Source organism: Mirounga leonina, unplaced genomic scaffold (assembly GCF_011800145.1).
Source record: "Mirounga leonina isolate KUSES-001 unplaced genomic scaffold, KU_Mleo_1.0 Mir_55, whole genome shotgun sequence".
Lineage (NCBI taxonomy): Eukaryota > Metazoa > Chordata > Mammalia > Carnivora > Phocidae > Mirounga > Mirounga leonina.
In genome coordinates, this window is record NW_023270816.1 from 9,424,999 (window position 1) to 9,447,642 (window position 22,644).

The following is a 22,644-nucleotide window of genomic DNA, read 5'->3' on the forward strand; positions in this document are numbered from 1 at the left end:
GTACAGCAACAGGTGGGAGCTCTTGGTTCTACCTAAGCAAGTTGCCGTTGGCTGATGATGCACTCAACTTTCTTCTTTGTGTCCGACATTAATGGATTCCTTCATGCATACTCTCCATCTCCACTGGTGACATGGTGGACTGAAAACTTGTTAGAATAGGAAAAAATTATACAAAAAATGTATCTACGTTCTGTCTTCAGGACGGCTAAATACTGCTGACACTGTTGTGAAGAATCAGCTCTAAAGCCTGAGGCCCGCCGGGTAGAGCTCTCTTGGGACACCCCATCACATGGCCGTCTCTGCTCCTGCCCCCTCCGCTGGCTTTGTCTGTTCTGAGGCAGCTGGCCTGGCCAGGTTCTTGGCCTCCAGGTACTCCACAGCCCCGTACGCCAGCATGGTCAGACTCAGGACTCCCAGGAGGATGTACAGTTTGATGTTGACGCACAGGAACGTGCTGTATCCAAATGCAATGACGAACCCCAGCGCTTCCCACAGGCGGTAATTCGCAAAGGCAGCCTCCTTGTTCTTCTCGAACAGAACGCCGTACAGAGCTGCAGAGGACACACCGCATGAACATGTTGCTACAAAACCTCAAATGGTTTTTTTCAATTATTGCTGAAAGCAGTGCAGCTTCTCCGCTGACCAGTTTTGTCAACAAAGTCAGGAAAGTTTCCTTCTTAAAAGGACAGAATTGTTTTCTGTTGGGGATTATGGACGTCTGGAGACAGTCGTTAGCAGTGAAGAACCATTATACATACAGTTCGGGACTCAGGCAATGTTAGCACTGGACGGAGTTAGTCCAGCCTATCACTCGGGGAGTGAGAACGTAGAAAAGTGAAGCAGAGCTTAGAGGCCTGGCCTGTGTCAGATGAGGCCTGGCCCTTTGCTGGAGTCCAGAAGCAAAGACAAACACAAGCAGTCCTAACCCCAGGACCTCAGGCTGTGACTGTATTCAGAGACGGGGCATTTAAAGAGGTGATTAAGGCAAATGAGGTCATTAGAGAGGGCCGTCATCCCATGACTAGTGTCCTTATAAGGAGAGAGGGTCAGGACACAGATGTGCACATAGGGACGACCATGTGGGGACACAAGGAGAAGGCAGCCGTCTACACGCCAAGGAGTGAGGCCTCAGCAGAGGCCAGCCTGCCCACCCCTGGGTCTCAGACCTCCAGCCTCCAGAATCGTAAGAAACAAAAATGTCTGTTGTTTAAGTCACCCATCTGTTGTACTCTGTTGACAGTCCTAGCAGGATAGTACAGTCTGATAAATGCTTCTAGGTGAAAGTAAATGATTTTTGTTCCAGTTTGCAGGATGGTAAAATATTTGATATACTTGGATGAGAACCAGAAGCTCCCCATCTCCTGAGCTGAGTGAGGTGGCCGATGTATAGAGGGGGTTAACAGCTAGGAAGCTGAGGCCCAGTGCTGGCCCATCCTGCTCTGTCGTCCTGAGCTGCCCGGGCCACCTCCCCTCCCCTCTGGCCGGTGGCCTCGCCTCTTCACCAAGGATACCTCCCCTTGTGCACTCCATCCACCGTAACCCGGAAAGGGCCCTGCACAGAGGCCCCCCTCTGCTACCGTCCCCTCGGGGACTTCACCCCATCATGGAACCCCTGTCCTGCACCTTCAGCCTGACTCCCTCTCTTACCTCCTTCTCTTCAGTCTAGAAACAAAGCCGGGTCTTTCCCACATGTCACACACGCTGGGTTCAGATCCCTTGTGCCTCTGTCTACACCGCTGCCTGTCTACACCCTACTGCATGGCAGGCACAGCACTGAGTCCTGCAACATGAAAAGGCATGACGCCTGCTGTCGAGGAGCCCACAGCCCATTAGTGGATTTGGACTCCGAACGTTTGGATCTCCTCTCCATGTGACCCACCTGTCTCGCCTGGACTGTTCACTGCCTTGTCTCTCGTCTGCTCCACACTGACCTATTTCCTCCTTTCTTGTCTTACTTTGCTCCGTGTTACTCCCCACATTGCGGCTAGGATGATCTTTGCAAAGTGCAAATATGTCATGTCACTCCCACTCGGGGAAGTCTTCGGCAACCCCGCCCGGCTCTGGGGTAGATCAAGCATCTTCTCCTCATGGGGGCAGGTCCCTCTGTGACCTGACCTTTTCACTCCAGGGCACCGCCTGTCACTGTGGAGCGTGCCCCCCTGCTTCGGGCCCACTGACCATGCTTCTGGGCCTTGTGCCTTTGCATGCGGCAGGCCTGGTGGGAAGTGCCCTTTGCCAGACCTCTCTGGTGATGGTCCCCCTGTGGTTCTTCTGTCAGGTTCTCCGTGATGCCATCCCACCAAGTGTCTCATTCTTACCCAGAATAATTCCAATGCTCTCATAGTGTCAGCCAAAGCACTTAGTGAATGACCAAGTGGACCAGTGGATGGACAGTGACTTCCTGAAGTCAGTAGGGCGCCAACGGGTAAAACCCCAAGCCCACATCCTGCGGGGTAATCGCAAAGGGAGCTGCCTGTTCGTCTTCTCTCCTTCTAGTTATTACCCAAAAGCCCACCCCAGGATGGAGTCGAGGTAACACAGGACGTGCAGCCAGAGCAGAGCACAGGCCAAGGTGCCGTGTTTGCCCATGAATGAGACAATAGGTAAACAGAAATATCAGTGTGGTCCTGTAGCATGCGGGGTGGGGGGAGAAGAACAGCAAGCCCTACGTCTGCCCCCAGCCCCAGGGGCACCAGCCATGATCTGCACCAGAGACTGTTCTTTCTGGGGCAGCTGGAGTCTGGAAAGTTGTAGGATTTTGCTAGGACTGCCCGTCCGGCAGGATGGACAGCTGTGGGAGGGAGAGCCCACGTGGAACGTTCACACACATTCCTTTGCCTGCTCTCATCCTGTTCTTACCCTTTGCCCCTTTCCTCCTCCCTACATTTCGCAGGGGAGGGACGTAGGGAAGAGAAGCCTCTCTGGCACTGGTTTGAGGCCAGCAGCAAGGTCTCTTGCAACCCTGTCTGGAAATGTCAACACTCAGAAGGTTCTTGGCATTTGGTTACTCGGCTGTTTGCCTACCATGGGAAGAACTCAGGAGGACGAGGCCATCAGAAAGATGTAAGATCAGATATACGTCATAAACAACATTCGTGTGCTTGGGAAAACAAGAGGCTGTTTGGAAGGCTCAGAAGAAGGTGCCCTTGTTGTCCGAGGCTGTGAAGTGCCACCTTAATGAAAGCACACCCACAATGAGAGTCTAATAACAAGATCTGGGATTTAGTAACTCCTAAGGTTATTTTAAAGATTTCTTGTCTTTCTACAGATGGCCAACAGATACATGAAAAGATGCCCATCATCAGGAAATGCAAATCAAAATCACGATGAGATACCACCTCACACCTATCAGAACGGCTAAAATCAATAACACAGGAAACAATAGGTGTTGGCGAGGATGCGGGGAAAGGGGGACCCTGGTGCACTGTTGGTGGGAATGCAAGCTGGTGCAGCCACTCTGGAAAAGAGTGTGGACGTCCCTCAAAAAGTTAAATATAGAACTGCCCTATGATCCAGCAATTGCACTACTGGGTATTTATCCAAATAATACAAAAATACTAATTCAAAGGGCATCCCTATGTTTATACCAACATTATTTACAATAGCCAAATTATAGAAACAGCCCAAATGTCCACTGACTGGTGAATGGATGAAGAAGAAGTGGTGTTTATATACAATAGAATATGATTCAGCCATAAGAAAGAATGAAATGTTGCCATTTTTTTTGGGGGGGGGTGGTGAAGCAGAGGAGGATGGAGAGAGAGAATCTCAAGCAGGCTCAACACCCAGTGCAGAGCCCCAAGTGGGGCTCGATCTCATAACCCTGAGATCATGACCTGAACCAAAATCAAAAGTTGGATGCTTAGCCAACTGAGCCACCCAGGCTTCCCCAAAATCTTGCCATTTGCAACGACATGGATGGAGCTAGAGAGTATAATGCTAATTGAAATAAGTCAGCTGGAGAAAGACAAATGCCATATAATTTCACTCATACATGGAACTTTCCAAGCAAAACAAATGAGCAAAAGGAAAAAGAGAGACAGAAAGAGAGAGAGAGAAACCAAGACACAGCCTTTTAACTATAGAGAACATACTGATGGTGACCAGAGGGGACAAGGGTGGGACGTTGGGTTAAACAAGTGATGAGGATTAAGGAGTACATTTGCGATGAGCACCGGGTGATGTGTAGAAATGTTGAATCACTACATTGTACACCTGAAACTAATATAACACTGTACGTTAACTGGAATTTAAATAAAAACTAACTCACTAAATAAAGATCGCTTGTCTTTTGTTAGAGGGTGACACTTAAAACTGGATCCAAACATGAGATGCTAGTGAGGAAGATCCACGTTTGAAACACAATGGCTGCGAGAGGTAGGTGTTTCCATGATCTGTGGCCAACAGGTACAAGGGTGCCTTTAGCAGATACAGAGCAAACACACCCCAATTCCATGAATATTCTAGTAATATGGCAACGCTAATTTTAAAGTAATGTGTTTGATCTATAGTTTGGCAGCTTTAGATTTCAAGATTAAATTTCGATTGTGATGATTATAAATTACCGAGTCGGGCTTTTCAGGAAATTACTCATGATCTGGATCCTATTTTACTCCGAACATAAAGAAAGCAACACATTAATTGTGTCAAATTCCAACAGTTACTTAGGGACATAGTGGGCAGAGGAGAAAGACATTCAAGAGAAAAACAAAGTAGGTAAAATCATATTTCAGCAATTCTGAAGTCACTTCACACGTAGACTAGGTTTGAACAAATAAGCAATGTGGCGCGCACAGGGGGAGCCGGGCTTCTCCTTGTCAGAGAGGGAAGTCACGGATCAGCAGGGGGAGGGCCAGAATGAACCCGTGGTGCTGGAGGGGAGCCGGGGACCCCAGTGGGGACTCATCCTCACTTGAGGTCCCTACGGACAGGCAGATGCAGAAATGCAGACGTGTGCGCATGTGGGTCAGCACGCACACATCCATCTCCCCACTCTGGCCCAGAAGCCTTGTCATCTCAGATGCAATGAGCATGCCCAGCATGCCAACCTTATTTTCTACCGCTGTTATCCAATCAAATGAACCCAGGGTCCGTGGAGAAACGGGTGATGCTAGTGCTGCCCCAGGAGATGGATCTGGAATAGTTTGTGGCACCGGGAGGTAGGGAAGTACTAAAACGGAAACAGATGGCTGGCAGAAGGCACAAGTGCCCCCAGAAAGATCCCAACGGCCAAAGCTAAAACAGTTAGAGCAACAGAACAAGTAACATCGGTTGGACTGTGACCCAAAGGGCATAATATGTACATGAGCCCATAGTAATGAAGACAAATGGTTGAGTAAATAACTAAATAAACTGGGGAGAAGGGACAAACACTCCCGATGAAGGAATTATACATGATTTTTATACAGACTCTCCCTCTAGTAAGTGGAGGTTTATTAACTCCCCCTTGATTGTTGGCTAGATGTGGTGACTGGCTCCCCAAAATTGGCTGTGGAAAGGGAAAAGCAGCAACCCTGCTCTGGAGAGGTCTGGCAGATACCGGGCTGGCCAGCAATCAAGGTTCACATCGTCAGTGATGGATGTGATGAGAAGAGCACTTCACCCTGGGGTCTTCCTACCCAAAGCCCATAACTCCAGCCTAATCATGAGAAACATCAGACAACCCCAAACTAGGGACACGCTACAATACCTGACCAGTATTCTTCAGGAGTGTCAAAGTCATGAACAACAAGGAAGAGAAACTGTCACAGATCAGACCAAGGACATGAGGCAACTCAATGCAGTGGGGACCCTGGGTGGCACCCTGGATGGGACTGCGGGGGGGACCATGGGAGGGATCCTGGGTGGGATCCTGAGTGGGACCCTGGGACACACAAAGTGGGAAAACTGGAGAAAGCCAAATAAAGTCTAAAGTTTAGTTGAGTCATGTACCAACACTAATTTCTTAGTTTTGACAAACATACCACTGTTTTGCAAGATATTAGCATTAGGGGAAACTAAGAAAATGGTATATGGGAACTCTCTGTACTGTCTTTGCCACTTTTCTGTAAACTCAAATTATTCCAAAATAAAAGGTTTATTTAAAAAGAAAAGAAGCCTTGCTCCCAGCCTCGTCCTCCCCAGGAAGGCGCGGGTGGGAGTGACCAGAGGCTGACCCCTGTCTGCGCATGAGGGGTGGACTTGGCATCGGGCAGTCTTGTTTGCTTGGAGAGGACAGGTCAGTGAACTGAGCATGTAACACAGGCAGATTTTCTGTGTGTATGAACCCGAGACAGCCCCTCCGGCGGCTACCAGGGCAAGCGAGCACTTTTAGACCAGATACTCTGAATCTCAAACGCAGCGCCTTGGTGTGCAAGGGTTTCTATGGCAATGGAACCCCTCTTTGCCGAACTGTCAGGGCGACTGACAGACTGGAGCCGGTGGCCCAGATCCGTGGCTCCCAAGGCTGCTGGCGCCCCAGCCCCGTGGGACCGTGGAGCAGCGGTTCCACAGCCCTGCCCCAGGGAGGAGGGCCGGGGTGCGCGGGCATCCGGTCTGCTTCCACGCCAGGTTCTGAACTGAGAGGCAATGGCAGAGAGGAGGGTTAGGTTGCACCGAATCCTATTCGGCCTCATTAATTAGGAAAGGGCGTGGCTCCCCTCACGTGTCCTCCCAAATGAGAGACCCACGTTCCGGGAGAATAAGATGACAATCCAACCTGCTACTTAAAAAAACAAAAATGAGAGAGAGCTGCTCTGGGGGGTGTGGCGGGAGCTACGCAAAATTTGCAGTCTCCGTGAATACAGGGAGCCCGAGGACAAGCCGCGTGGCCGGGAGCCCGGCGCAGTCAGCCCGCAGGGGACTGGGTGATGAAAACATCGCTCCCCGCGAGGATCACTGCGAGCTTCGACTCCAGAAGAAACGCTCGGATAATGAAAAGAACACTTTCCCCCAACAACCGATGTTTCCTTGAAAAAAGTTACTTTTTGTCGGCACATAAAGACAGAAATAATTCATTTTAAATTAGTACCCTTATTCCAGGGGGTCTTTCTTCAGCCACCCCCTGTGCTCGACTGTCCCAGGTGTTCCTGGACCTCACCTAACCTCGTCCGCACAATCTCGACAAGGCTCTGCCTGCCAGGCTCTTCTGTCCTTGGCAAGAAAAGGACAGTGAAAACCGTCGTCATTCCTGCGTCTCGGGGAGGAAGAAAGCCAAGCATGGTCACAGCAGTCGTCTGAAACATCTAGAGGATTACTGCATGTGGCATTATGTGACCCCGTACCCCAGTCCCCTGCCTGGCTTTTAATGTGTAAATGCTTTAAAATTGCCCGTGAGCTCAGCGGCCTCAGCTAACACCGTGGGAGGCAAGACGGCGCGCGCATGCCCTTGGGAACGCACGGGTCTCACTCCTGCAGGCGGAGGCTGAAAGAAGTTCTCTCCCGATGCTCCCCGGGGGGCGTGACTTGTCCCTGGTCTCCAGTTCTGGACTGCCCAAAAAGCTAAGGTGCTTCCGACTGCCGTTCCTCGTGGAATCGGTACTTCTCTGGACTGACCCTGCGGGTTTCTGCGAACAGTTTCTGTCGCCGCTGCAACCACATTCCATCACGGCTCGGAGTCACACACTCGTCTGTCACCTGCTTCGGGAGCTGACGAAAGCCACCTGTGCCCCCGAGGCGGTAGGGAGGCCGGGAAGCCCGGACGCCTGAATCCAGCAGACCGGATTTGTGCGAAGATGTTTATGCAACTGTTCTGTGAGCTGGCCACACGCGGCTCGTGAGGAAGGAGCCACCGCAGGGACACCGAGGCCACCGTGGCGGTAGGGGCAGCGGCCAGGCCCCGGCCCTCGTGCTGTTTGCGGATGGCCTGACCCACTCTCTAGCCCCCACGTGTTTCCCAGCGCGGGGCTGGCCGTGATGTCACGAGGGGAGGAGGCTCTCTTCGGAGCCAAATCCTGGGGCACCTGGCACCCCTTTCCCGTCCCAGGCTGGAGACGGGCCTGTGGGAAACTCAGGGCTGTCATTCTCGGTCACCTCCTCAGATGGAAGCCCTCGGGCAGCGGCCTTGCATGCGTGCCATCCACACCCCTGCTTCCTGCCCCCTCCTAGCGGCGGCCCCGACACCCTCAGCTCGTCTCACCATGGAGAGCGCGGCCCACGGCCAACACAGGCGCCCCCAGCACGCCCACCGCTCGGCTGCCGCAGACTCCCACATCAGGACATCAGGCCCCCCGCTCCGGTCGCCGCCAGGGCTCGCCGGCCTCCTGCAGGACCTCTGCTCGAGGCTCCGGCCACTCACTGCGCACCTGGTGACCTGGACGTCCCTCCTGTGGGCGGCCCCCCGTGTGGCGGGGGCGACCGCCTCCTGCGGGACTTCTGCTCCGAGGCTCCAGCCACTCACTGCGCACCTGGTGACCTGGACGTCCCTCCCGCGGGCGGCCCCCCGTGTGGCGGGGGCAACCGCCTCCTGCGGGACCTCTGCTCGAGGCTCCGGCCACTCACTGCGCACCCGGTGACCTGGATGTCCCTCCCGCGGGTGGCTCCCGTGTGGCGGGAGTGCGCTGTCCGTGCACAGCACCCCATCCAGAAGCCTTAGATCCGGCAGAGCCCAGCCTGGGCACCCCCGCTGTCAGGCCAGGCCCTCTGAGCCCTGTGCAGCCACCCGCCCCTCCTCCGCTGGGTCTCTCTCGCTGCCCAGCCCCATGGGGCCTTGTGTCCCCCACCCAGACCCCCGTCGCCTGGTTCAACCTCGGATAGCCTCTGTCCCACATTGTGTCCTGTGTAAGCTCACTGGTGGTGTGTCAGCACCTCCTGTCCTCCGCTCTGTGGGCGGTGAGCCTTGGGGGCACCAGGTGGCTCCACACGGGCTCAAAGCCCCCCCACTCTCCTGGCCAGCTCCCGAGACTGCCCAACGGGACGGCAGGGCTCTGGGCCTGCACCCAAATCCCAGCTCTGCCCTCAGAGCCCGCCCATGCAAGCGCCCCACCATCTGCGCTCTGCTCTGCGGCCCCACGCGTGTGGGGAGAGTGTGCCTGGCTGGCAGGCTCTGTCCGCTGTCCCCAAGGCTGACCGTGTAGCTCGGTAACGCTGTCTGTCACGGTTGCCGCTGCCTGGCGCTCCGTGGGAACCCTGCTGACTCCTCTTCCCGTGGTGACAAGGCTTCCTGAGCTTCTTCCTTCCCACTCCCTTCCCTTGGTCCCCCGAAAAAGGGCAGCCCTCCTCTGGGCCAAGGGGGACCCCTCTGTCCTCCTGTCCCCCCATCCTCGTCCTCATGTCCTCATTCAGCTGCCCCACCTTGTCCTTTACCGGCCCCGGCCCCCCATCTCCCCTGTCCTCATCGGGGTCCCCGACTCTGCATCTAAAGCAATCATGGTGAGTGGTGAACCCTACAAACAACCACCTCTCAGAGCCGAGTCCCCCAGCAGTGTCCTCTCTCGGCCTCCGCTTCGTCCCCCCACCCTGGGGACGCTGCCCCGAGGCCACACGCCCCGCCCACCAGCTGGCCTGGGCGCGTCCTGCCTCGACCCGCTTCCCCTGGCCTCCTGCTCTGCACTGTGCCCCCTCGGGTGGCTGTTTTGTCTTCCCCAAGTGAACCCGCAGCCCCTTGTCCCCCCATAATGCGATGGAGCTGACCTTGTCGTTTCCCCCCTGGACCCTTTCTGCTGCTTGCACCAACGCTGAGCAAAGCTGGACCCCTCCCCAGGCAGCCTGGGCCCCCCTCAGGCCCCCATCCTCTCCGCCTCACCCCCAGCACCCTGGCCCAGCCTGTCCCCTCGGCGTGTCCCATCCGCTGCGGCCAGAACACTTGTGCCCCAGATTCATAGGGTGAGCCCTAACCCCATGGTGACAGTGTTAGGAGGTGGGGCCTCTGAGGGACGAGGAGGTCTTACGGCGGAGCCCTCACGAGTTGGATCTGTGTCCCCGTGCGCCTGTCCCGAGCACTCCCTTGTCCCTCCCACCACGTGAGGGAGAGCAGGAAGACAGCTCTATGAACCAGGAAGCGGCCTCTCGGGACACAGACTCTGCACCGTGGTCTCAGACTTGCAGCCTCCCTCCCGGCACCCCGGCCTCCCCCCGGCCCCCCACGGCCTCCCACACTGCAGCCCTGCCTGAGGACAGCCAGCCGGGGCCCCACTCAGGCCTGACCTCCAGACAAGCCCCGGCTGACCGCGCCTCCCGCCCCCAACTCAGTTCCTCAGAAAACTGCACCCCGGTCCCCGTGCCCCTTGCTTGGTCGCTGTCACAGTGACCTGCCTGCTCTTCTACTCAGGGGTTACACACCTCTCTCCCCATCGGGGCCGACTGTGCCTAGAAGGCCCCTCCAGCCCCGTGGTTCCAGCATCTAGCACGTGGGCCGTGCCACTGCTCAGGGAAGCTCTTCAAACAGAAAGCCACGAGGGGGCCACCATTCTTAGGGAAGAAAGTTGTGCCCGCGGCTGATTTCCTTCTTTTGTGTTCTGGGTCTGAATAAATGCTCAAATCCACGTAGGCACCTGCAGCACCCTTGGCCCCCCTGCTTGCCTCCTGCTCTAGGCTTGCTGTGTGGTGCGTCACCTCCCCGGGGGCCCCGGGATGGCAGATCCTCTGCCACCACGTGTCCCCCACGCTGGCCTAGGTAGGGACCCCCGAGAGGAGACTCACCGTTGTTCTGTGTCTGCCAGACGGCGTCGGCCACGCCCCAAAGGCCAGAAAACACGAAGAACACAGCCAGCTGGTGGGGGTGAGGTTTCCACAGCAAGAGGGCGATGATGCAAGACAGGTGGGTGACCGCGCCTGTGGGCACAGAGGGCAGAAACCAGCAGGAAGTGAGCGCAGCCCAGGGGAGGCTTGGACCAGGTGACGCTCAGGGAACCGCTTTGTTTGCTTCAACATATAAGTAATCTTTCCTGGAAACACCTAACAGCCTTCCTCAATTGGACTTTGACACTGCAAGTGCCTGCAGACCGGCTAGTGTGCCCTTCACAGTCTCTCACTGCAGGGCGCACCTGGCGGGTGGAGACGCTCTGCTCATCTTTGGCCCCTCACCGTCCAGGCAGGGCTGGGGAGACGAGCCCCTGCGCCTTGCGGGGAGTGTCATCGTGCCCCAGCTGAGGAGACCCAAAGGGGCGGAAGGGAGTGCTGGGCTCTCAGTGAGTGCTGGGGGCATGGGGATGTCGCTGGGCTCCCCAGCAGGTGCTGATGTGAACAGAGAGGTGGGCAGAGCCACCAGGCTCCTTCCTCCTGACTTTACCCCAGTGTCAACAGTTCTGGCCTAGGGATGTCTGGGTGGCTCAGTCATTAAGCGTCTGCCTTCGGCTCAGGTCGTGGTCCCAGGGTCCCAGGGTCCTGGGATCGAGCCCCGCATCGGGCTCCCCCACTCCCCCTGCTTGTGTTCCCTCTCTCGCTGTGTCTCTCTCTGTCAAATAAATAAATAAAATCTTAAAAAAAAAAAAGAGTTCTGGCCTCATGATTCCTGCGGACACTGTGGCGTCTATGACTACAATGTAGCATGGAACAGCTTATGACGTTGCAGAAAAGGGAGCTGCCTACTGCATTCACCGTGGCTGTGTGGCCTGGGGCCACTCGCCACCCTCCTCTGTTCCCGAATTTCTTCATCTGTAAAGTGGGCAGTGTCCACCCAGGGCGATTGGAAGGATGAAAGGGGAAAACCTATGCAGATGCCGCGGCCCCTGGTGGACGCTGACTAGTGCTTATTGCTTCCCCTCCTCGCTGTGTCCCGGCTGCAGACACGGGAGCCTGGACTGGGCACCCGGGTCACAGGCTCGTCAGTGCCCTTATTATTCACACGGTCTCTGCTTCTTCTTTCTCCTCTTCCCAAGAGACACAGAGGGTGAGGCGTGCTTAGAACACAGTCTTGTCCCGCCAGGTGAGGACAGGAAGCCTCCCCGCCTGCCCTGCACACTCAGCCCACACACCCTGGCTGAGCTGAGCTGGGCCCCCGTCTGTGCCCCGCCGTCCACCCGCCACCATTCCCACCCGCGGGTGCCGTCGGGTCAACCTACCCAGCGCGTAGAGAGCGATTCTGCCCGTGTGCTGGGAGAGACTTCCGTACAGCACAGAGCACAGCGAGTTGGTGGCCGAGAAGCAGATCATCATGTACCCGACAAATTGGATCCCCAGGGCGCAGGTGGTGTAGGACTGCAGGGGAAGCACAGGGGAGGTTACCCGGCCGCGTGTGGTGTGCTGGCAAGTCTGGGCCAGGGATCACGGGTGACATGCGTTCTGCGGTGGGACGGCCGACGTGCTGGGCTGGCCCGGACCTTCGCCTAGGCCTCCTGCGCGCCCCCCCTCCACCCCCGGTTCCGGGGAGGAGAACACGCCCAAGGTGGGTGGGAACTAACAAGGACAGACACCTGCACACAATTCTCCCCACGCAGCCTTTGCTGTGTGTTGTGGGGTTCTTAGGAATTACGCGGGGCCCATTGGAGCCGTTCCCGGTGGAGTTGGTCATTTCCTGTTCTGCTCACCAGACAGTTGACAGAGGGTGGGGAGGCATGAACAGGGGGAGCACAGAGCACTCTCGGGGCAGCAAAGCCTCTCGGCGTGACACCATAATGGTGGACGCGTGTCCTTACGCACGTGTCCGTACCCACAGAGTGCAAGCACCAGGAGAGACCCCTAATGTGGGCGATGATGACCTGTCATGGCAGATTCACAGGTTGGCACAAGTGTTCCCTCTGGGCAGGATGTTGGTAACGGGGAGGCTGTGCATGTGTGGGGCCAGGCACCTCTGTCAACTTTGCCATGAACCTGAAACAGCTCCGCAAATAAAATCCTAATAGAAAGGAAGCAGTTGTGAAGAAAATGAACAGGCTCTCTGTGCAGACAAGAAGAAAGAGGGGAGCTCCTGCACCAGATGGTGGGGTACAGAGTGGCCCCAGCCTGGACCCGGGACAGCGTGTGCTACCACGGCCCGCGCCCTCACACCCACACCCGCCACTCCTGTCCTCAGGCAGAATCAGGACAGACACACAGACGAGTGGGCTGGACAGGAAGCTCTGCTGCTTTGGGATGGTGGGGGCTGTGGCTGAGGTCACATGCCACGTGGTCAACAGCAAAGCCCACGGGAGGGGCCGCGGCCAAATGCCAAAGGACTGTTTTGTCATTTTTGTCTTTAGTCTTTGGAACTCCAAGACTCTCCGTCAAGACTGTCCCAGGAGCGGGGGGGACCAGAGAGAATCTATGACGCACGCATCCTGCATGGAGCATATGTGTCCTAAAAGATATTTGTGGTTAACCTGAAATTCAGATTTAACTGGGCATCTGGCTAGTTCGGCACGTCTACCTGGGAGGGAGCTGTGGTGGGCACAAAGCTAGAGAAGTTTCCTGGTCAAGGAAGGGCAATCCTCAAGGAGCAGCCTTGGTCCTGGCTCTCCGGCCCCTTGGCACCCCAGCTCCCAACCAGCACTTCCTGGAAAAGGGGGTCTCCGCTCTCTACCACCCCTGTCTGAGGCATCCCTCCCATGGCACCCCAGGACGATCTTCAGGACACAAAGCACGTGGGTGGGGAGCTTTGGAGGCAAAACCTCCGTGAGCATGCCGCGGCCACGAGGGATGGTGGTGGACGGTGGCCTCGCATTCCTGCTGTGCCAGCCCTGGGGGACAGGTGTCTCTCTGCTGGCCTGCCCCCAGAGAGGCCTTCCCTATGCACGACGTGGGCAGGCAGGCGTCTAGGGAGAGACAGGGCGACAGTGCCCGAGAGCCAATCCATTGCCAGATTGAAAGGCATAATTTGAAAACTAGCATGGGAAGGAATTCCAGTGTTCCTCGTGGGTTTCATGTCTTTCCCTAAAAGAAGGGCAAAGCGTGAGCTGCAGGCAGGCTTAACACAAGGAAGTATTACAGGTGATGACTCCCGGAGAGCTTGGGCCCTTTCCCTGAAGATACCTCTGCAGTGAGAGCTGGTCCCTGGAGATGAGGCCGAGCTCCGGGGGGACGGGGGCAGTGACCTGGACGCTGAGCTCCTGAACCGAAGGCTCCGCTCTCCAGCCCCAGCAGCTGCGCCCCCCACCCGGCCCCAGGGCAGGGGCCCCGAGACGCACGGGTGTTGGGGTGTGCGTCCCGTGCAGTTCTCTCGTACCCTGGTGTAGTCGCCCGCGAGGAAGGCTTGCTCAAATCCGCTGTACAGAGGCAGCAGACCCAGGAGGCACAGGCGCTTGTCTCGAAGAAGCCTGAGGGTGGACAGCAGGGTGGACCAAAAAGGTAACTTCTTCTCTCCTTCACTTTCCTGCTGAGCATCTTTGATGGGTTCGAGAAACATGGCAATGAGCAGGACCGCCAGGATGCCGCTCCCTGGAGGGAAGACAGAGGGCTGGTGCTGGGGGGCTCACAGGAGCCGGGAGCCACCGGCTACTCCTCTCCTTTGGGGCATTGGTTTCAAATCCTGCTCTAAGTGAAGCAAGGCTGCCGAGCCCGAGCAGAGCCTCCGGCCCGCACCACACAAGACACCGGGGCCCTCTGCGCCCCTCACCGCCACTGTTCCCTCATCCTCACCCTCAGGTAACTGCCAGCAAGAGCCAGTCTCCCTTCTCGGGACCACAAGTCCTAAGAGGTTATCACTTGCTGAGCTTTATGTTTATTGTTTCCCCACAACAGGGGAGGGTGGGAACTGGGTGCATCCCGAACACAAGGGGATACCGCTCGTTCGAAGACAAGGAACGAAGCAGCTCCTTATACGCTAAGGTGGGCAATCCCCATGGGGAGCAGCTGAGGGAAAGACCCATGCAGAGCTGCTTGCCTTCAGGGAGGAAGGGCGTGAGGCACGCTGTCACACGGCCGCTGGGTCCAGGAACGACCGACTGGGGGTGGTCTCGGCCAAACCGGCCAGGAGGAGGGACAGAGGGGGCTTTCCCTCTCCCTGGGGGTGCGTTTTGAACCACGTGAATGGGCTGACTATGCAAACACACTCCATTCAAGACAACTGTTCGCTCCCCCAGAGGTACACCTGTGCCCTCCTAATCCCACGGGTGTGACTGCCCCTCTTTCTGCACCCCTGTGTTATTTGGATCGAGGGCTAGTATTTACTCCTTTTCCTCTTTACCCAGAAGCCCTCTCAGTCCTCCCCGGTTTTAGGATGTCCGTGTACCAGTGTCAGGTTTCCGTCTCTGGCAACTCTAACGACACTCAGTGCTCTGGGAGCCACAGATCAGCCAAGAGCCTGATGCTTTTCCCGCTTCTCTGAAAGGCAGTGAAAACCCCTCAGAACGGTTTTCAGCCGCCATTATAGTCTGAGAGCTTAGGCCGATCATCCTCTAAAGAGGACTTGAATTATTTTTTCTCTTTGCCTCATCTCACCAGCCTGATGTGACACCGTGTGGCGGCCGGGGGCTTCCTGGGACCACCAGGTTCACAAAGCCAGCCCCTCCCAAGCTGTGGGCAGAGCTGGTGAAAGCACGCAGCGGGGAACCTCATGTGGGGGCTGAGGATGCAGAAAATGCATTTCCATGGCCTGGGCTGTTCCTTGAGACCAACAATCCCCACCGTTGTAACTTTGGAACAGTATTTTTAATTTGTGAATAAAAATATAAATAAGCACACATGGCCACTGGCTACTGTATTGAACTTTGCAAAAGAAAAACGATTCTATCATCACAGGAAACTGTTAGATAGCCCTGTTCTGCTGTATTTGATTTCATATGAAGAATACCTGAGTGCAACCCAGCTGAACACATTTTGCAGGAATACTTGCACTTTGGGAAGATACTGTTTTTCAACACAGGAAAGAGTTAGGTTTGCTTTCCCTGGGGCTCCACCCTCTGTGAGCACGTACCCGTGTAGATGCCCAGCAGGGTGTAGACGAGCATCTGCGAGGGACGCTGGGTGCTGTTGGTGGACGCCGCGGCCATCAGGCAGTCACTGGCCCCACAAGACAGGAGCTGCTCCTCTGGGATGGCCTCTGTGCCATCGGAAGCAAAAAGGTGACACGAGAACACAGGAAACGGATAGGACCAGGGGCATGAGGAATGAATTGCGTGGCTAACAGGAGCCTGGACACCCCACAGGCAAGAGTCACGATAGGTCAAAGTCAGGGGATGTGGGCTTGTGTGACCAAGTACCTCAAAACACACTTCCTCTTGGGCACACATCTGTAGGCGTGATTTTAGACACGAGACAAATGAGCCATAAATGCTGGCTGCTTGTTGTATGACTTTCTGGACATAAGGAAAATGCTCACCGTTTCCAAACTACTCAAGAAGAAATAAGGTACATTAGCATTAGAATAGGCGTCAGACTCTCAGACCACGTCAGAGTCTCTGGAGAGAGGGGGGAGATGTCACGGGAGAAAGAACAGTTGTCATAATAGAAATCTCATCACATAGAACTTGGCTGGTGATGTCTGCAGCACAGACAATGAGAGGCGGGTTGGAGGGAGGCGGAGGAGCCTTGCAGGGCTCTTGGGATGCCTCACTCCTCGGAGTCTGTGTCTGGAGATCGCTTGGAGAATTAAGCTCACTTGCCTGAATGTCTTTAAAAGTAAAGCTGTTCACTCCATTTCACACCAGTTGTGTTATAGAGGCTGAACCTTAATCCCAGTTTCTGTTGCATTACTGCTGACCTTGATAAGCAATATTGAGTAAAAATGGGTCTCCATCCACCCGATGGTTTCCCTTCTTCAGATGCACTTAGCAAGTGATGACATCACATGAGAAACAGGAGAAGGAGGCTTTTGGAGTTTCCCAAAGGTGGGACTTCATAGGGGATGGCAGGATGGAGGACCAGGACAGAGAGATAGGGATAATCCTGGTAAGAGTCAGGAGTTAAGACCTTCCCCTTCGTCTCACCCCATGAATAAAGGTTGCCTGTGAGAATTGGAGAGATTTATTTCCTCTGCCCTTGGTTTAAATCCTCAGACATCAAAGGGTGCAGACATTAAACAGATACACACTTTACAGCCATGTCTGGGCAAGGTCAGGTAAAGACGTGAGTTAAGACATCAGCCATCAGATGTTGAAATCAGTTAAGGGACAACTGGTCTTATGTGGAACATTTAAGACACTGGACAGTGGATCAGTTCAGTGGGACAATAAATCAGTTGAGCCTGTTCTTGGTCTAAAAGGATAGTGATGGCTCCATGAACCCGAGTTCCACTGTCAGTGGCCCTCCATTTCCCACGGGCAATGCTCTGCAAGTGTTCCGCCTGCCCCTGGGAGGGCAGGGTCAGAATTGCTGGGGCACTTGTGGACAAGACAGACCCTCAGACCTGCACAGACTGTCCTGGAGAACAGCTGGGAACCAGGAGAGGCCGGGGCACAGGCAGCTGAGAACCACGTCTTTAGGTAGTTCACCTGCCCGAGTCATGGAATAAAGATGTGCGTGAATGGGGTGGGGGCCCCTCTCAGGGGCCATCACTGAGCCCTATTCCCTTTTACCTTGGGTAGGCATCTGGCCAAACACCAGGGATGAGATCAGGTTGCCCCACACACCGGATGACTGGAATATGAGAAAGAAGATGCCAAAGTACTGATTCAGCACGTCTCTGCCAACTTTTCCCACCTTCTCTGCTTGTGTGTTTCCCGTGATGGTGAGGTACGTGCACTGAGCGGACCACAGCGGGGCTGCTCCAAGACCCAGCAGTATGGAGGTGGGAATCAAGGTGTACCTGTAAAGTAAAACACAGACAATGCCTCTTCTCCCTCCGCTCTTCCGCGCTTCTGTGGAAAGGAGGCTCCGTGCCTAGCACATCATAAGCATTATTATGTCGATGGATTCACCATCCATCAGACTCAGATAAATGATGAAACCCAGTGCCCTTTCTGGTTCAGGTTCATTAGCAAGAGAGAAATTCACTGCCAGTGAACTTCTTTGTGTTTGAAAGCAACTACAATGAGCTGAGATTACAAGTAAGGCTGGGTGGCTTTTGAGTATTTCCGACAGCTGTACGTTTAAAATGATTTATTCATTTTTGAAACATTGATTGATTGATTCACCCTCTCCATTGAGGACTCTGTATGAAAACTCTAGGGCAGTAATAAAAAGAAGAATATGAAGTCACCGTAATCATTATGTCCTGGATGATAACGGGCATCCCTCCAAAGAGATGTTTGACAGGTGTGTTCTTGGGAATAAGAGCGAGGGGCTGGTGCCCTTACGGCGTGGTCCCGGAGGATCCCTCTCAATCAGGGAGTAAGCAGGGCTCAGGCTGGGCCCCTGCACCAGCTCCAGCCCTGCCATGTTCACTTTCTGTGATGGGATGAAGGTATGGTGGGACCAATGGGTCCATTGGTCACATTCTGCTAAATCCCCTGAAATTCACCCTGGATATCTTAGGGTCTAGCTCTCATTGCTGGAGCCACAAAAGTGCCCTGGTGCAGGGAGGGAAGCTCAAGGCCCACAACAGACTTGAGGGAAGGTCATGGCTGGGAACTGGTGGGAGGAGATGGGCCCAGCAAAAGGGACAGAGACATCTTGATGAGAAAAAAATGGGAAGAAAACCTCCACATTATCCTGTCCAGGAGCAGAGAGGAATTTCAGGAAGCAGCACTCATGTTAAAGGGGATGCAGTGGGGTGTCATCGGGCAGCTGAACCTGAGGCCTGACCCAGAAGCAGGGTGGGAGCTGTGCGGGCTGTACCAGCTGGCGTAGAAATTGCCCAGGGAGAAGGCCACGTAGCAGCACATGGAGATGACGATGGTCCACTTGCAGCCAAACTTCTTAATCAGGAGCGGCGGGAGGAACATGGAGGACAGGAGCACCCCGCCATACAGCGTGCTGAGTGCCGTCACCCCCAGGCCTTCCTCACTGTACAGGCTGCTCTGTGGGGGACAAAACCACCCTGGTCAGAGGGGCCGGTGGCCAAGGGGAAAGAGCTCTAGGTCAGCACTAGTTTCCTGAGACCACCAGCAATAGGCTTTCCCTGGCGGGCGGCCCCCTCCCAGCTGACAGGTGCAGTGTGGGGGGAAACCAGCACAGTCCCAACAGAGAGTCAGCTGCTGCTAGAGACTAGGGAGGGGAAACCTGAGGCCCTCGGTGCTGGGGTCACGGTGGGGCAGAGGGCCTCATGCCCTCTGTGGCATCTGCTCCCGTCTATAGAACAGCTTTGCATTCCTCCCCTTTAAGGCTGAGAAATGGGTGTGATTTTCCCCATGGAAGAGATAAAGATGGGGACATTGTCTCCTTGTAGATTCATATGGACAGCTAGATAGTTAGATGATCTGGAAGCTGGTACTTTAATGCCTGGACTGTTCACATTCCTTCCTATCTGGTCCCCCTTCTGACAAGACAATGTTCTGAGGCAAGGTAACCTGCACAGGGCAGGTGCAGCCCCCTGGCACTTCCTCACTGTCATTCTGTCTACTGTGGACCCCAAACCCTTGGGCTGAGTTCTGACTGCATAGCACCCACCACTCCCAAGATTCTCTCTTCTTTCTCTCTTCCTTTCCTGCCCCACCCCTCGACGTGCTCTGACCTTCCTTGTCCTTGCTTTTCAAAGGGTTCCCATTCTTCAAGTGTAGATCAAGCGTCTCCAAGGGCTCCAGGATAACTTCATCCACAGAGACCGCTGCTTTGATCCTATGCTAGAATTTCACCTGACCTCTAGCACATGCCACCGGTGACCCGCGATGTCACCCCAGCTGACAACGATCCCCCAACATGGGCAATATTCTATTCTTTCCAAATCTCTCCCGATGCCTTGCCCAAAGCGGGTACATAACTGTATTTGTGGATTATTTGATACTGAAAGTAACCACAGCTAGTCATGAAAATTCTGAAATCTGGTTGGAAGATGGAAATTGAGCACTCTGCTCTGACTTAGGGGTTATCTAGAAATTTCCGCTTATGACTCTGGTTGCTAGGAGTGTGGAGTGAGAGAGTTGGTTCAACCTGAGCCTTTTGTTTCCTTAATACAAACGTATGAAATTCTCCTGTGTTACTGAGCGTGGCTCCTCGTATGTTCATGAGAAGCATGCAGCACTTCTGTGCGCTGGAATTTCTCCTCCACACCCAGTGCTGCTACAAATCAGCAAGGTATGTCGGTCACTTAGAATGAAATCTGACTGCAAACCACTGAAAAGGAAGACAGATTTCAGTAGCCAAAGTGGGAATCAAATTTTAAAAGCAAATTTCTTTTCTACGTGAATGCCGGTGTTCAAACACCTGCGTCTGCGTGTGTTAGAAGAGCAGACCTGCAGAATACTGTATGCGGATGAGTACGTGTGCGTGTGAAATTTGAATTATGCAAGACCTGCTCACATAAGCAAGTAGGACATTCACTTAAGTCACCCAACAAATACATCCTTAAGCACTTACCAGGAGAGGCTCTGTGCACTGCTCTAGCGAAACCAAAGGAAATTACAACAGCCACTGCCCTCCAGGTGTGCATAGTAGACAGGAGCTGACGGGGGTCAGTAACACCAACGAACAGGCCATTGCAACTGGGCCTGAGTCCTGCAAGGGACGCTGGCCCAGTGCAGTCAGGAAGACCTTCTAGAAGGAGTGAAGACCAAATGAGATCTGGAGGATGAGGGGGTAACCTGAGGAAGGGGGGGAGGTGTGGGAGGCAGGAGATGTGGGGGATGAGTTTGCATGGGCCTCGTCCTGAGCTGAGAGGCAGCAGGGAACATTTAAGTGCTTTGTCCAGAGCCTTGAAGCTCTTCTGGGAAGATGAGGCTGGGCAGCCTGCCAGACTACAACATGAGGAGTCCCGGCTCAGTCCTGGGGAGTAGGGTCAGATCTTTAAGCCCGTGGAGAGCCTGGGAAGGTAGGTAAGCTGGAGATTAGCATGCACCGCTGACTTTCATGCACAGAGTTATCCACTGATTGCCTCCTGTATGTTGAGGACTGTCTTAGTCAGGGGAACATGGTCACGGAGAGTGACCATCCTTCTGGCATCAGGGACTCACGGGCTTACTGCAGAGCCTGCCACAGCACCAGGGGAGTACACACAAGTGTGCCCCATCCAGACTTTGGTTCCAGGGAGCAGGGAAGGTGGAGAAGGGGGGGACATCCAGTGGAGACCTGAATGACTAGTAGGAGACCATTAGCCACAGGAGTGAGAGGGCCGCAGCAGGGGGATGCTTGTAGGTGGGCGCCCGGGTCCAGGGGTGAGTTCGGATCAGGGCTGGGACCCTGGAGACACCTGGGACCATCTGTACCACCCCCTGGAGGCCTGAGAATGAAGCTGAGCAGATGAAAGCCAAAGGAACAGGCAGGTGCCCCCAACATCGTGGGGACACAGCCATGCCTAAGGTCACTTCTGTCCATGTCATTGCATTCTTTTGCTTAGGCCAGTCCTGACTGATGGAGACAATCCTAGTTAAACCATGTTTACATATTCTGGATCAGCAAGCAAGGAAACATGTTGGGTCAGGTCTAGGAAAGAAGGCAGAGAAGTGGGCGGGTGGGGGGGATTGCCCCACACCAGAGTTGGAGGTCTGGTTCCCTAACATCTCAGGTCTTCCAAGGAAGGAGGGGCCCCAGCAACGATTGTGGGTGCTTCTACTCCCAGGAGCCCAGGCAGACTGGGGAGGACCTGGGTGTGCGGGGGGCGGGGGGGAGGGGGGAGTCGTCTGCTCTCCCTGGACGGCTGCCCCTATGCCAAATACATTTAAAAAAAAAAAAGTAACTATCTGGGGACATATATAGCAAATCTACTCCCAGGCACATGTGACCCCTGCCACAGCTGTTTAGAGAGGCCCGAGGAGGAAAGAGTACCATAGGGGTCAAACTTATAGAGACCACTTTGTCCAAATTCACTGTATTGCTTAAAGAGGCTTAGCATCTATATAATTTAGTGAAACTTGATAAATTCACATTACTACCCCAACCACAAAGCCAAAGTCCTGGAACCATAGAATTCACCATGATTCATCCTGAGTCTCTATCCAAAGGTGAAGAATGTCTTATCACATCACTAAGTCGACCCACACCCCTTGTCCAAGGGTCAAGCACACGCTCTCTGCTGTGTAATCCTGCTGGCGGGGTGAGGCTGTGCGTTGCAAGCTCGCATATAGAAACCACTGTTTGAGAGGATTTGGGGGTGAACTGGTTAATCAGAAATTCTACGTTCCTCGTCTTCTGTGACCATGGGGATTCTTGAAGGCCAAGAGACAGACGTTCACGCACAAGTGTTCTCACTTACCTGCAGACTCTGCAGACCTCCATAGGCTGTAAAGAGAAGCAGAAATCCAAAAGAAACCACAAGGACATTCTTCAGGCTTCTTTCCATCATGCCGATTAAAGGTGTCAACCATCAGTGGACACATAGATTCGTAGTTCCCTTAAAGAAACCAATCGGGGCACAGGAAGAGCAGTCTGTACCAAGAAGTCCCCTTCTCTCTCTCCTCTGTGTGAGAGGCACGCAGGTCATCAAGGCCCCTGTGTGTTAATGGACTTGGTTATCACTGACTCCAGGAAGCACCATGGGGGTTGTTACTCATTCACCTTCTCTGTGATCTACAATAACCACTTTCTTTTTTTTTTTTTTTAAAGATTTTTTTTTATTTATTTATTTGAGAGAGAGAGAATGAGAGAGAGAGAGAGAGCATGAGCGGGGGAGGGTCAGAGGGAGAAGCAGGCTCCTCGCCGAGCAAGGAGCCCGATGTGGGACTCGATCCCGGGACTCCAGGATCATGACCTGAGCCGAAGGCAGTCGCTTAACCAACTGAGCCACCCAGGTGCCCTACAATAACCACTTTCTAACGGGGCAAAAGATTAGGACTTTTATCAACT

The 22,644-nt window shown here is 54.4% G+C and overlaps 1 protein-coding gene across 1 annotated transcript; it reads right to left on the reverse strand.

Annotated features, from left to right (window-relative positions):
* Window positions 1–285: 285 nt before the first annotated feature.
* On the reverse strand, window positions 286–22,141 carry LOC118001929 (protein unc-93 homolog A-like). The gene is made up of 8 exons (XM_034992113.1): window positions 22,055–22,141; window positions 18,547–18,728; window positions 17,346–17,575; window positions 15,746–15,871; window positions 14,057–14,268; window positions 11,979–12,114; window positions 10,618–10,749; window positions 286–551 (listed from the first exon to the last, which is right to left on the reverse strand). Exons 1-8 carry the CDS (start codon window positions 22,139–22,141, stop codon window positions 286–288), a joined length of 1,371 nt encoding a protein of 456 aa, XP_034848004.1.
* Window positions 22,142–22,644: the final 503 nt, after the last annotated feature.

Excerpts from the sequence above, each read along its gene's own strand:
- LOC118001929 (XM_034992113.1), bottom strand. The coding sequence starts at position 22,141 with ATGGAAAGAAGCCTGAAGAATGTCCTTGTGGTTTCTTTTGGATTTCTG. Across the intron at positions 17,576-18,546 it reads GGCAATTTCTACGCCAGCTG|GTACACCTTGATTCCCACCT; the intron begins GTACAGCCCGCA and ends TTTACTTTACAG. Across the intron at positions 14,269-15,745 it reads CCTGCTGGGCATCTACACGG|GGAGCGGCATCCTGGCGGTC; the intron begins GTACGTGCTCAC and ends TCTTCCCTCCAG.